Source organism: Symphodus melops, assembly GCF_947650265.1.
Source record: "Symphodus melops genome assembly, chromosome: 16".
NCBI classification, from domain to species: domain Eukaryota; kingdom Metazoa; phylum Chordata; class Actinopteri; order Labriformes; family Labridae; genus Symphodus; species Symphodus melops.
The window spans coordinates 32,501-47,500 of NC_136706.1; the positions used below are offsets into that span (position 1 = coordinate 32,501).

Here is a 15,000-nt window from a genome sequence, read left to right on the forward strand (position 1 = left end):
AAGAAGAGCTTCTTCTGACCCCTATTTATAGGTGAGGAGGGTCTGACCTTTACAACTATAAACTGCAAGGCGTCTCCTTGTGGTGTGGAGGGGAATTGATCTGCAGTTTCTTACAGCCGCCCCCGGATTTGTGTAGCAAATACGTTTTACTTTGTTCCTTCATCCAGGACTTCAGGGAGTGAGATTAATCTTGAAACAGGGCGTGTGTATTCTCGACCCTGAATTATTACCTTTGCACTGCGAACGTTTCCATCCCTACCAGGGTAGGTTTCAGATATCCTTCCAATAGGCCATGATGCTCGTGGATGTTGGGGGTCAACTATCAGTACTACCTGACCTGAATTCAGGTTCTCCTTGTCAGTCTCCCATTTTTGTCTGGTTTGAAGATTTGGTAGGTAGTAACGAATAAAGGCTGTCCAGAAGTTGTCAGCTAAGATCTGACTGTGCCGCCACCTTCTCCTGCCAAGGAGTTCACTTTTGCAGTATATTGCTTGAGGAAGAGAAGAGTCTGGCCGCCCCATCAGCAACATATTTGGAGTAACTGGATTAGGATCAGAGGGATCAGAGGAAATATATCCGAGAGGTTTTGAATTCAGAATGCCTTCTACTTCAATCAGCACTGTGTGTAGGACTGTCTCTGTTACTGCCTGGTTTCCCAGTGCGACACGGAGTGCCATTTTTATTGATTTTATCTCTCGTTCCCAGCTTCCGCCAAAATGTGGGGCTGATGGAGGATTGAATTGAAAGTGAACTTGTGCATGGGCCAGTTCCTGCTTCAAGTCCGGTGCCATGTCCTGAAAGGCATTTTGTAACTCGGCCTCTGCTGCTCTGAAGTTAGTCCCACAGTCAGAGAGGAGTTCGTGCGGTTTCCCTCTGCGGGATACAAATCTTCTGAAGGCCATTAAGAAGGAATCTGTGTCCATACTGTCTAGAAGCTCCAGATGTATACAACGTGTTGTTAAGCATTTGAAGAGTATTCCCCACCTCTTCTCTGTGCGGCGGCCAATCTTAACCATGAAAGGCCCAAAACAGTCCATGCCTGTGGACCAGAAAGGGGGTTTAAACAGTCTTAGACGAGCTGGAGGAAGGTCTGCCATTTTGGGGATGACTGGATTAGCTCTCCATCTCTGACATTCTTTGCACTGATGTTGATGTTGGCGGATGGCTTGACGAGCACGTAGGATCCAGTACCTGCGTCTTATTTCTCCCAGGACCCGCTCAGGGCCTGGGTGGAGCAGTTTCTCATCAAAATGTTTGATAATGAGTTTGGTTATGGGATGTTTTGGATCCAATATAATTGGATGGATATTGTCAGGGTCAAGGGTCTCCACTCTTCGAAGTCGTCCTCCGACTCTGATGAGACCAAGATCTGGGTCATATTCAGGAGACAGTGGGAGTAGTTTGCTACTCTTTGGTATGAATTTACCAGCTTTGAGGTTGTTGAATTCCTCTGCGAAACATTCTGACTGCGCCCTTTGCAGAAGATGCCTTTCTGAGTCTATGTAGCATTGGGCTATGTTTGTGGTTTTATCTGCTGTACCATAGAGCTGATCCTTTGTCTCATTTACCAGATCCTCCCAGCTGTGGTAACTGCTCAAATCTCGGAGATTTATGTCATCTGCCATTACTGTACCGCAGAACATGGACTTTCTCAGCTCCCCAGCAGTTTCTAAATCAGCTGGTACACAGGGATTGGCTGGCCAACAACTAGGGTCAAGCGAGAGGAATCGAGGGCCTTGACTCCACCTATTTTGCTGAGAAAGCTCAAGGAGGGTTTTGCCTCGTGTTAGGTCATCAGCTGAATTACTCTTTGAATCAACATATTTCCAATTTCTTGGGTCAGTTAGGGTCTGAATCTCAGCTATTCTTGTGCCAACAAACACCTTGTACCGACAGGAGTCAGATGTTAACCATGATAGGACTGTGGTCGAATCTGTCCAAAGGGTTACTGACTGGATTGGAATGGTGAGTTCAGAACTGAGAAGGTTAGCCAGCTGAGCTCCAGATAGAGCTGCACATAGTTCGAGGCGAGGGATGGATAGCTGGCGTTTAGGGGCTATACGAGACCTGGCCATGATAAAGCTGATCTGGGTTTGACCATGGTCGTCCTTAGTCTGAAGGTAGGCCACTGCACCATACACTCGCTCAGAGGCATCGCAGAATACATGCAAATGGATTTCATTTGTCGCTGCATTTGTACAAGGAGGCAGATAACAGCGCGGGAAGTTAATGTCGGGCAGATTTCGAAGCTCCAACTCCCATGCTTGCCATTTCTCCAACAAGCTCTTGGTTTTGATAATGCTATCCCATCCTCTTTCCTGCTTCCACAGATCCTGTACTAGGATCTTTGCACGGGTTGTGAAGGGGGTCAGGTAGCCTAAAGGATCATATTGGCTTGCAAGTACCTTGTAAATATTTCTCATTGTAGGTTGATGGTAGGTGATGGATCTGTTCTTATAGCCCAGCCTGTCAGTGAGACAATTCCATTGGAGGCCTAGTGTCAGCTCTTTGGGGTCTTCATTTCCTGAAAGCCACAATTCACTAGTTTTGGACTTTGCATCTGGTGGGAGATGTTTTATTACATTTGGATCATTACTTGCCCATTGTCTGATGTCAAACCCACCATCAGCCAGTAGTGGTCTCATCTTATTGATGAGTGACATGGCTTCTTGAGAAGAAGGGAAACTTTGGAGGCAGTTATCAACATAAAAACAGCGTTGGACAGACTGAAGGACCTCCTCATTTCCATCACAGTGGTCGTTAACATGTTTGTGTACTGCATAAGTCGCACAGCATGGGCTACAGGTTGTTCCAAATGGCAAAACCTGCCATTCATACACAGTAGGCTCCTGGTCAAGCTGCATCCCTCTCCATATGAATCGCAGTAAAGATTTGTCCTCATTCAAAAGGTGTACTTGATGGAACATACTCTTGATATCTCCACAGATCGCTATTGCTTGTTGGCGGAATCTTAATAGGACTCCAATGAGAGAGGGACCTAAGGTTGGGCCAGGCAGAAGACATTTGTTCAAATTCTGTCCCATGTATTCAAAGGAGCAGTCAAAGACCACTCTGTGTTTGTTGTTATGTTCAACCATGTGGTGTGGAAAATACCAAGTTTCTTGTGGCTGGTCAACCTGCTCATGGGGAATCCGTTGGACAAAGCTGGCCTCCACGAGCTTGTTCAGTTCCTCTTGGTATTTTTCTGACAGTTTTGGATCTTTGGACAGACGCCTTTCTGTCCCATAGAGGCGTGGCAGTACAGCTTCCTTTGGGGCTTTAAAGACAGGAATGTTAGGGGCTCTTAGCAGTGGAGTGGCATAGCGCATTACACCATCTATGTCTACTCTAATTGTCTTAGACTGGAGTAGATCAAGAGCTAGCTTATCTTGCTTTGACCTCGTGGCTGTTTTTTCACTCACATGGGGCAACATGTCAATTTGCCAGAGTTTTTCAACATTTTTGAGTAGTTCACTTTTAAGGCAAGTAAGAGTGCAGTAGTTTTGAGTTGGAAGTAAGCTGGCTGGCCCCTGGAGAGCCCATCCCAGTTTGGTGTGTACTGCCAATGGACCACCTGGTGGTCCCACACATATTGGCTCAGTGGCTGTAATGAGGTGAGCATAGTCTGAGCCAATCAGGACAAGAGGGCGAGCATGATCAATTGGCTGTAATGGAATACCTTTAAGATGGTGATATCGCTCTTGAAGTTGATTCACAGGGTAGGTGTGCTCCGACAGTCCAAGATTTCCTGCAGTGAATGCTCCAATGATAACATGCCTTTGAGTTGGCTGGTTTACAGGGGAAATTTCAAAAGATACAGAGGCTCCTTTAACCTGCACTACGTCCTGTCTGACTGTACGGAGTGAGATGGTTCTAGGTTGAGTTCTAAGGCCCAGGCATTGGACCGCTTGAGAGAGAAGAATAGATCTATCTGCACCATCGTCAAGGATTGCATGAGTAACGAGGGTTCTTTCTCCATTGTGAAGGCAGACATTGACTACTTTCAACATGACTCTATGGGAATGGTTGGGTTGGTCCATATAAAGAAGCTCTGAGGGAGATGACGTTAACATCACGGTGGCTGCTTTGGTTGTATTGAAGTCATGGAGAATAGTCAGGTGAACTTCTTTACAGATGTTACATGGCCTCTTTAAGGTGCATTTGTCCATTTTGTGCATTCTCCCACATTTAGTGCATCTATCCTTCTCTCTGATCCATTTCAAAATGTCATCTTTGGAAAGCTGTTTGAAGTCTGTGCATAAACCTAGGAAATGGTCTCTGACATTACAGTAGGGACAGTAGGGCAGAGGTTTATCATTTACCTTCACTTTGGTGTTGAGTCCATGTATCCTGTCCTTCGTTGACATTGTTGATGAGTAGACAGTGGAGACCTGTCTAGGGGGCTGTCGTACCTTCCTTGTTTGCGGGTTTTCCTGTTTGTGAAGTTCAACAGCTCTTTCTGATATTCGTTTGGCTCTCGATTTTGACTGTAGCCAGGTTGAAAGGTCAAGGAGGGAGTATGTTTGGTTGGCCTGTCCAGTCAGTATGCCACGGTGGATACAGTGCTCAACAAATCCATCTCTGTACTGCACAGGGAGTTTACTGAGGAGTCTGTCAACATGAGATCCACATCTTAGTTCAGAGCCATCAGGACCTTCTAAGGACAGCAGCATTCCTACTAGAGCATGCACAGAAAGGGAGAAATCATCAAAGGCTTCTACATTACCAATGTGAATAATGTGAGAGTTTAAGATTGCTCCAATTTCACTCTGAACTAGCAGCCTTGGCTGACCATATTTCTCTTGGAGTGCTAGGAGAGCTGTGGAATATGGTCTTGGATCATGCATGCTGGATCTGGCCAATTTGTGGGCTCCTGGGTGCTGAAGATGATCTAAGAGGATCTGATATTTATACTGCTCCGTAAGATGTGGGTGACTTCCAAGGAGGTTATCAAGAGCCATTTTCAGGAGGGCAAAATCACTTTCCCGACCACTTTTAAACACAGGAAGTGATGGCCTTGGTATTCCATAGGCAGAAGCAATAAACAGATCCATAATATTGGGCATTTGACCTTGTAAGGGTGCAGATTGTGGCTCCTGGGATAACACCACTGGCATTGTTGGTAGACTGTTAGGGCAAGTGGGCTGCTTGGTACCAGGCATGGGCTCTGTATAATTAGTGGTTTTGACAGGAACTGGAGGTGCAGGCAATGGTCGAGTAAACGGAGCTGAGTGGGTCACCTTAGTATCTCATGGGGAATCCGTTGGACAAAGCTGGCTTGAAGATCGCTCAAAATTGAAGATCGGCTACTCCTGGAATGCATACTACTCCGAGAGCTTACAGGGAAACTAAAGGCTGACTTGGAGTGATGAGTCTTCTTGATGTGTGAACTATGTGAGCCATGGGACAGTGTGGAGGCCTTCTGCTTGGGCATGTCAACTCCATAATAATCAGGGGGTTGTCTAATTCTTTTAGGTCTAGCCCCAGGGTCATGTGTTATGGACCTTGTAAGAGGTTTAGCTGATAATTTACAAGTTTCTGATGGTAAAGGGACTTCTTCAGGATAGGTTGGCAATAATGGCTCAGATAAGTGGCTAGGCTCGGTTTGTTGAGTTGGTTGAGATGGATTAGATGATTCTTGAGACAATTCGGGGGTGGCCTCATCCTTGTGAGGCTGGGTTAAGTCTGCTACACCTTGGGCTCCATCCGTGTGCTCAATAGAAAGAGCCTGGCCTTCATCTGTGAGTTCATCAGTCTCCTCCATTCCAGCAGTCTATCTCTCAGAAACTTAAGGTCACTGTGTGGAGTGTGGCTCAGTCTCCGGCTCGAAGGACCATTTGTAGGTTATTGTTCGACTGGAGCCACATACCACCAGGAGACGGAGTTTTGTTCAATTAAATCTTTTATTTTAACATATATTACTCTTCAGTTGAACTGCTGATTGCCATGGTTCTAAAGGAAAATAAATGAATTCATTACAGTATTTATTCAAACAAATCATATGCACAATCTTCAAATTAAGTACTTCAGTTGTCTAATAATTGTCAGTCAAATAATAAATGTCATTCCTTTAAACAATCCAAATTAGAAAGAAATCTTTTACTCACATTGGTCGTGGTCAAAAGACACATGGCAAACAGCAGTCCATTATAGAAATGTTTGTGAACAAAAAGGAAGAAGAGCTTCTTCTGACCCCTATTTATAGGTGAGGAGGGTCTGACCTTTACAACTATAAACTGCAAGGCGTCTCCTTGTGGTGTGGAGGGGAATTGATCTGCAGTTTCTTACAATAACTAAAGGTTACGAAAGGTCACTGGAGATAACTTGAGTTGAGGTGCGTCTGTCTTTACCTGATCTTTCTGTTTCCTGTGTGTGTGTGTGTAGATGAGGTGTATGCTCAGAAGCTAAAGGGTAAAGCTCTAAGTGAGGAGCTCGACCTCGCCCTGAACGACATGACCACCCTGTAGCTTCTCACTCGCTTCCTGGTTACACCTGCTGACTTCTTTTCCAAACCTGCCGACTTCCTGTCTACACATGCTTACTTCCTGCCTACACCTGCTGACTTCCTGCCTACACCTGCTGACTTCCTGCCTACACCTGCTGACTTCCTGCCTACACCTGTCCCTCCTCATGTGTCCCCACCCCCCTTAAAAATCTATTAAAGCTTTTTGACTTTTCTGACTCTGTCTCTTTTCTTCTGTTTGCGCCCTCTACAGGCTGTTTCAGGGTACTACTGTGTACATACTCATCATTTGAGAGTGGTAATTGTGCAGTTTATCCAGCAGAGGGCGCTCTGACTCCTCTCAGCACTGTGTGCATTAGAACTCCTTTAATAACGTTTCATTCATGAAATGGTTATCAGGTAATATGTGAGAATCCAGAACCCAACAGAAGTCTGGATCAGAACCAGACTCATGAAGAACAGACAGAAACCTGGATCAGAACCAGACTCATGAAGAACAGACAGAAACCTGGATCAGAACCAGACTCATGAAGAACAGACAGAAACCTGGATCAGAACCAGACTCATCCATCCATCCACCCACCCACCCACCCATCCATCCATCCATCCATCCACCCATCCATCCATCCATCCACCCACCCACCCATCCATCCATCCATCCATCCATCCATCCATCCATCCATCCACCCATCCATCCACCCACCCACCCATCCATCCATCCATCCATCCATCCATCATCCACCCACCCACCCATCCATCCATCCATCCATCCATCCATCCATCTATCCATCCATCCATCCATCCATCCATCTATCCATCCATCCATCCATCCATCCACCCATCCATCCATCCATCCATCATCCACCCACCCACCCACCCACCCACCCACCCACCCATCCATCCATCCATCCATCCATCCATCCATCCATCCATCCATCTATCCATCCATCCATCCATCCATCCATCCATCCATCCATCCATCCATCTATCCATCCATCCATCCATCCACCCATCCATCCATCCATCCATCATCCACCCACCCACCCACCCACCCACCCACCCATCCACCCACCCACCCACCCACCCACCCACCCACCCATCCATCCATCCATCCATCCATCCATCCATCCATCCATCCATCTATCCATCCATCCATCCATCCATCCATCCATCCATCTATCCATCCATCCATCCATCCATCCATCCATCCATCCATCCATCCATCCATCCATCCATCCATCCATCCATCCATCCACCCACCCATCCATCCATCCATCATCCACCCATCCATCCATCCATCCATCCATCATCCACCCTTGTGATATCATGAACTACGTTTGAACTCAGAGACTCAGAATGTCTTAATTCTTTATTAGGGTTCAAGGTTCAAGGTTCAAGGTTGTTTATTGTCAAATATGCTCCATGTTAAACATACAGCACAGATGAAATTGCAATCCCCCCCCCCCCCCCCCCCCCCCCCAGTGCAAACCTGCAGTGCATAAAAAGAGCACTAAGAAAACTAGCAATAAAAAAACACAATACTATAAACAAATAACTTAACTAAAGACATTTGGACAACAAATAACGAACAACAGACAATAGACAGATGAGGGCACCTGTGAGTGTTTCACCATGAGGTAGAATGTAGATAAATTACAGTATTAACAATATAAACAGAGTGCAGATTAAATTACAAAGTTAAAAAGTGAGGTACTGTGCAAATAGTGCAAATAGCATAAACAATAAACGGCTGTGCAGAGTTTTTAGGGTGCGTGAATTAGTGGAGCACGCGGGGGGTGGAGGTGGAGGGGGGTGATGCCAGGACCTGTAGAGGCAGACTGTGGCAGGATGAAAGGGGGGGATGGAGGGCAGAGGGGGCAGAGGGGGGAAGGAGGGCAGAGAACTGAGGGCAGAGGGGGGAGGGAGGCAGGGGGGGGCAGGGGGGGGAAAGGGGACGAGTGGACGAATGGGGGGGAGAGCAGGGAGGGAGTTGAGTCTCCTGACAGCCTGGTGGAATAAACTGTTCTTGAGCCTGCTGGTTCGAGCACGGAGACTCTGCAGTCTCCTCCCAGATGGCAGCAGGCTGAGGAGGCTGTGAGACGGGTGGGTGGGGTCACCTGCAATCCTGGTGGCTTTGCGGGTGAGACGTGAGTTGTAAATGTCCAGAAGGGGGGGAAGAGAGACACCAATGATCTTCTCAGCTACTCTCACGATGCGCTGCAGAGACTTACGGCAGGACTCGGTGCAGGCGCCGTACCACACGGTGATGCAGCTGGACAGGATGCTCTCAATGGTGCCTCTGTAGAATGTGTGCATGATGGAGGATGGGGCTCTCGCTCTCCTCAGTTTGCGGAGGAAGTAAAGGCGCTGGTGAGCTTTTTTGGCCAGTGATGCAGAGTTCAGGCTCCAGGACAGGTCTTCAGAGATGTGCACACCCAGGAACTTGGTGCTGCTCACCCTCTCCACTGCAGCACCGTCGATGGTCAGAGGAGCATGCTGGGTGTGCGTTCTCCTGAAGTCCACAACAATCTCCTTCGTCTTCTCCACGTTCAGATGGAGATTATTGTCTTTGCACCACGAGGCCAGTCTGCTCACCTCACTCCTGTAGATTGACTCATCGTTGTTGTTGATGAGACCCACCACAGTCGTGTCGTCCGCAAACTTAACGAAGATGTTGGAGCTGGAAGATGGGGCGCAGTCATGGGTCAGCAGAGTGAAGAGGAGGGGGCTCAGCACACATCCTTGGGGGGCCCCCCGTGTTCATCATGATGGTGCTGGAGGTGTTGCTGCTGACCCGAACTGCCTGTGGTCTCCCTGTCAGGAAGTCCAGCAGCCAGTTGCACATGGAGGTGCTTAGGCCCAGGTTGTCCAGTTTGTGGATGAGCTGCTGCGGGATGATGGTGTTGAATGCTGAGCTGAAGTCGATGAACAGCATTCTGACGTGGGCGTCCTTGGTCTCCAGGTGGGTGAGGGTTTGCAAACTGGTAGGGGTCCAGGGTGGAGGGGAGGGCAGACTTGATGTGCTGCATGACCAGCCGCTCGAAGCACTTCATGAGGATGGGGGTTAGTGCGACCGGGCGGTAGTCATTGTAGCAGGATGGAGACGGCTTCTTCAGGACCGGGATGATGGTGGTGGCTTTGAAGCATGTGGGGACAACAGCTTGGCTCAGTGACGTGTTGAAGATGTCGGTGAGGACATCTGTGAGCTCCTCAGCACAGTCTCTCAGGACACGTCCTGGGATGTTGTCAGGACTTGGCGCTTTCCGAGCAATTGTTCTCTTGAGGGATCGCTTCACGCTATCCCGGGAAAGCGTCAGTACCTGGTCGCCAGGAGAAGGTTTTTTATTTTATTATTTTTATATACTTTATTAATCCCACGAGGGGAAATTCGTTTTTTTCACTCTGCATTAATGGAGAGGTCTCAGAGTGAGGTTGCTGCCCACAGCGAGAGCTACAGAGCAGTTTTTGGGGTTCGGTGCCTTGCTCAGGGGCACCTCGGCAGTGCTCAGGAAATGGACTGGCACCTCTCCAGCTACCAGACCAGTTTCCGGACTGGGTCCGTGCCGGGACTTGAACCGGCGACCCTCCGGTTCCCAACCCAAGTCCCTACAGACTGAGCTACTGCCGCCGTCTTCTGTGCTGGGGTGCTGTTGTCTGCCTCAAAACGAGCAAAGGAGTTGTTGAGGTTGTTTAGCAGAGAGGTGGAGCTGTCGCAGGTCTGCGGAGGGGGCTTGTAGTCCGTGATGGTCTGGACCCCCCGCCACAGGTTCCTGGTGTCTCTGCTGTCGGTGAACCGGTCTGCGATCCTCCTGGAGTATTGCCTCTTGGCCAATCTGATGCCTCGTGACAGGTTGGCCCTGGCAGTCCTTAGGCCCACCGCGTCCCCAGCTCTGAAGGCAGTGTTCCTGGCCTTCAGGAGCCTTTGGACTTCACCTGTCAGCCATGGCTTCTGATTGGCCCGAATGGTGAAGGTCTTGGTGACCGTGACATCGTCCATGCACTTTTCCATGTAGGACGTGACGGTCTCTGTGTACTCCTGGAGGTCGGTGATGTTGTTGTTGGTGGCTGCTTGTTTGAACATGTTCCAGTCAGTGGTGGAGCAGCAGTCCTGGAGTGCTTCTGTGGACCCCTCAGGCCACACCCGTACCTGCTTTCTAACTGGTTTGGTGACTTTAACCAGTGGCCTGTATGCTGGCAAGCAACAATTCCAACAATTAAGCAACAATTCCCAGAATATTTCTGCACAATGATGATTAAACACAAAGAGAACATCACATCACGAGAGATCCCGTTTCAGGTCCCAAGTGACAAGAGGACCGGTTTCAGGTCCAGGACCTGACTTGTGTTTGTGTCTCGCCCTGCAGAGAAACTCGCTCAGGCCAAAGAGGAGAACCTGGACATGCACCAAGTCCTGGACCAGACCCTGCTGGAGCTCAACAACCTGTAGAGACCTGATGTATAGGTCAGGTCTGATCAGAGACCAACCGGACACAGAGAGAAGAAGGTTTTAGCCAAAGGATTTAAGATCGGCTGAATTTAAAAGATAAAAAACATCTGTCTGAGGTTTTATTTAAAAAAAAATCTGAAACCTGTTTGAAATATTACAACACTGTCGTACAAACGTTCTGATCAATAAAAAGTTTCTCTGTTAATATGTGAATATGTTTCATTCATGAATCATCTCATTCTTTCTCAGCTGACCCTACAAACAGCTTCAACCTGATTAGAGGATTTATGAAAACACAATCTATCAATTTATAGCGCTCACTCAAAACAAGTGGTATCTCAAGACACTGTACAAAAAGCAGGTAAAAGACCCCCCCCCCACACACACACACACACACACACACACACACACACCAAACTTTTCCATCTACCAATGCTCCTAATCATGCAATAAACCCCGCCGTCATCCACCTTCCCGTTCCACAGCGCGACCCAGGCTTCACACGTGAAAGCTCTATTCTGGTTTTTCATACATTAATATCAATTCATGGCGCTCTTACTATTTAGGTACGTGTCCCGTTTCTGTGCCAAACAGAGGCGGCTCATTTCCGTCAGGTAAATAGGTAGACGTGGCGCGCCATTAAGGTCACATGACGTAATTGATTAGATCAGTTGTTGTATTATGAATGACATATTAATTCAAAAGGGTAAGTTAGTGCTGAGGAATCCACAGGGATGAAAACGTTTCAAACCTTTCATTTATGAGAAAATGCCTGTTGTTTAAAATGCTATGTAAATCATAAGGCCCGATGGGAGGGGCTTTTTGTTTCAGCTGCTGCTTGAGACGTTCAGGTGAGTCTACTCCTGGTTACAGAGAAGGTAACATCTGATGATGGAGAGAGTTCTTTGTTTGCTCACTGCTCATAAGGTAGTTTTCTCATTTTTGTAAATATTGTGCTCTGCACTTATGGTGCATGGCCGGTGAAAAATAACTCCACCAATCACAGTCTGCGACTACGCCTGTGTGTTTTTTCAAACCTTTTGGGTGTTTAAACAGAGAACCCCACCACAGAGACTGTAGGTACCAGCAGGTCTGATAACTGCAGACTCTACCTCCTGTAGTTTAGAGACTGTAGGTACCAGCAGGTCTGATAACTGCAGACTCTACCTCCTGTAGTTTAGAGACTGTAGGTACCAGCAGGTCTGATAACTGCAGACTCTACCTCCTGTAGTTTAGAGACTGTAGGTACCAGCAGGTCTGATAACTGCAGACTCTAGCTCCTGTAGTTTAGAGACTGTAGGTACCAGCAGGTCTGATAACTGCAGACTCTACCTCCTGTAGTACATTTAGAGACTGTAGGTACCAGCAGGTCTGATAACTGCAGACTCTACCACCTGTAGTTTAGAGACTGTAGGTACCAGCAGGTCTGATAACTGCAGACTCTACCACCTGTAGTTTAGAGACTGTAGGTACCAGCAGGTCTGATAACTGCAGACTCTACCTCCTGTAGTTTAGAGACTGTAGGTACCAGCAGGTCTGATAACTGCAGACTCTACCTCCTGTAGTTTAGAGACTGTAGGTACCAGCAGGTCTGATAACTGCAGACTCTACCTCCTGTAGTTTAGAGACTGTAGGTACCAGCAGGTCTGATAACTGCAGACTCTACCACCTGTAGGACATTTCTGACCTCTCTCATCTGTCTTTTTTCATGTTTTAACAAAAAATATCTTTTGACTTCTCCTAAATATGAAAAGTAAGCTAGTGCTGCAGCGGTTCAAGTCCAGATGCGGTCAACATGTGGAAGTTGGCCCGGTAGCTAGAGAGGGGCCAGACCACTTCTCAAGCGCTGCCAAGGTGCCCTTGGGCAAGGTACCTAACCCCCACCATGTCAGGGAGTGCTTCCATCTCTGACATGTCTGCTTGTCCACAGGTCCTATTTGTGCATGTGTGTGATTCAGGCTTTTGTGTATGAGAAGCACATCCTGACCCTGGACCAGTATAAGTCCTGGATGGGGGGCAGATCCTGGATGGGGGGCAGATCCTGGATGGGGGGGGGGCAGATCCTCACTGATGATCTTTGCTGCCTGTGTTAATTACAGAACATAAACATAACTCATTCAGATAAAAATCACTAAAACGTCACAGAAATAAATAACAAATTAAATCTCAAACTGGACTCAACAGTAAAGAACATTTTAACTCATTTATTAACATATTAACGGATATTAACATAAAAGTATATTTTCTAAACATTTATCATATTTATAATATAGGGTTAGGGTTAGGGTTAGTTTTTAAAACCGATTTAAATACGTTTTTATTGGATGTTCGGTGTTCAGTGTTTTATTTTGGAGGCAACGTTCAGATCATCACGTCCTGTTTGTGATGGGGGGGGCACTAATGGGCGGGGACATACTGGAAAACATAACTGAGGGGTGGGTGGTACATACAGCGTCACACAGGGGTCCTGTGATTGGTCAGTAATATGTGCTGCGCAGAGAGTCTGGCCAATCAGCGCTCAGTATGACGTGTTTAGTAGATCTGTAAACGGTCAGAGTTAAAGCAGAGCACGCGCTGTGATGTCACAGACCCATCCACATGCTGTGAGATCACGTGACCCTGACGCAGCGCCGCAGCTTGTAACCTGACGCCAGATGCTTCTGATGGGAAGTGGGCGGGGCTTCTGCAGAACTCTGACGGAAGGCAGTTAGCTGTGAGCTAATATTAGTTTAGCCTTTTTAAACTGTGAATACAGATGTTGTTAATGTGACAGACACGGAGCGCGTGACAACAGACAGGTGAACACAGGTGAGTGATCACAGTAACTTCTTAATGACGTAACAACATGGCGTTACCGTGAAGGAGCTAACGGTGCAGCTAATATCAATCATAAACTGCTCATTAAAATCAGCACGAGCTCGTGACGCGGTCCGTTTATAAAGTTTATTGATTTATGATAAATAATCAATATAAAAACTAGTTGATGACGTAAATCTGCTCTGATCTATAGAACATGTATGATATCTGACGACAGAGGAGGGGGAGGAGTTTAAGTGTATTTATTAAAGGTGTGTGTGTGTGTGTGTGTGTGTGTGTGTGTGTGTGTGTGTGTGTGTGTGTGTGTGTCTGCAGGTTCTTCTTCATGGATTCTTTCAGGAAGTTGCTGTTAGTCGCTCTGATGCTCGCTGCACGAGCCGGTCAGTACCTTTAACCTTTGACCTCATTATCACCTGTAATATGTTTTTTATTATGATAAACTTTGACACCTGGGCGATTGTTTAGATTAATGTGAGGACGGAGTCAGGTGACCACACGTCCCTTCAGCGACGTGGAGCAGCGTCCAGCATTTTGTCTTCAGGGAAGACGTTTATGTTTTCTCCTGTTTCAGCCGAAAAGGAGTCATTCGGTTCCAGGTCCAGGATTCTGGATTATTCTGGATTACACCTTTTTATCTTTAACAGGAGTTCCCGTCTGCTCGTTTGAAACGCTGGTTATAAAATGATTGATTGTTGCAGGTAAACTCTGCACACCAGTGACAATCACACAGACAGGTGTGCAGAGTTTACCTGAGTCCTCCACGCACAGCTCGGCTGTGACGGCATTCCCAGAGGGAAATGGAACTCCGCACAAAGTCAGACAGGAAGTGTGTCACAGCCTGATGCAGCCTGGTGTTTGTAGTTCTTGCTCATGGCAGTCACATGATCTGCATGTTGTCACTCCGTAGACGGTCAGAACCACCTGGTGACGTTCCCTCAGTCCCCGGCGGTCGAGCTGGGATCCAACTTCACGGCCACGTGTGTTATCATCAACACGACGGAGGTGACAGCAGACGACCTGTACTGGAATCTGTCAGCTACTACATTACCCAGAGAGCTTTACTCCAGGATTAACAACTCCGCCCTCAGTGTGACGTTCACCGTCACGTCAGAAAAAGAGGAGTGGCTCTTCTGTCTGTGTCGTAAAACGTCACCCAACGTCGTCCTGAACCAAGGACGCTTCATGCACGGCATCAGGCTGCTCAAAGGATGTACGTAACCCCTGACCCCTGACCCCTGACTCCTAACCCCTGACCCCTGTCTATTAACCCCTG

General features: G+C 47.5%; 2 protein-coding genes across 3 annotated transcripts in view; both read left to right on the forward strand.

Moving 5' to 3' along the window:
- LOC306836805 (uncharacterized protein) overlaps window positions 1-10,983 on the forward strand; it is a 27,915-nt gene extending 16,932 nt beyond the window's left edge. The window contains exon 9 of one of the 2 annotated variants that reach the window (XM_079364113.1): window positions 10,828-10,983. In XM_079364113.1, coding sequence (XP_079220239.1) covers window positions 10,828-10,910 — 83 coding nt within the window. In that variant the 3' untranslated portion in view covers window positions 10,911-10,983. Of the gene's footprint in view, window positions 1-6,384; window positions 6,682-10,827 lie in introns of those variants that run through there. The other variant, XM_079364112.1, reaches the window with a different exon arrangement.
- Window positions 10,984-13,447: 2,464 nt separating this feature from the next.
- Window positions 13,448-15,000, forward strand: part of il6st (interleukin 6 cytokine family signal transduce) — a 16,661-nt gene continuing 15,108 nt past the window's right edge. Inside the window, exons 1-3 of the mRNA XM_079364098.1 lie at window positions 13,448-13,718; window positions 14,043-14,107; window positions 14,635-14,937. Coding sequence (XP_079220224.1) covers window positions 14,053-14,107; window positions 14,635-14,937 — 358 coding nt within the window. The 5' untranslated portion in view covers window positions 13,448-13,718; window positions 14,043-14,052. The remainder of the gene's footprint in view (window positions 13,719-14,042; window positions 14,108-14,634; window positions 14,938-15,000) is intronic.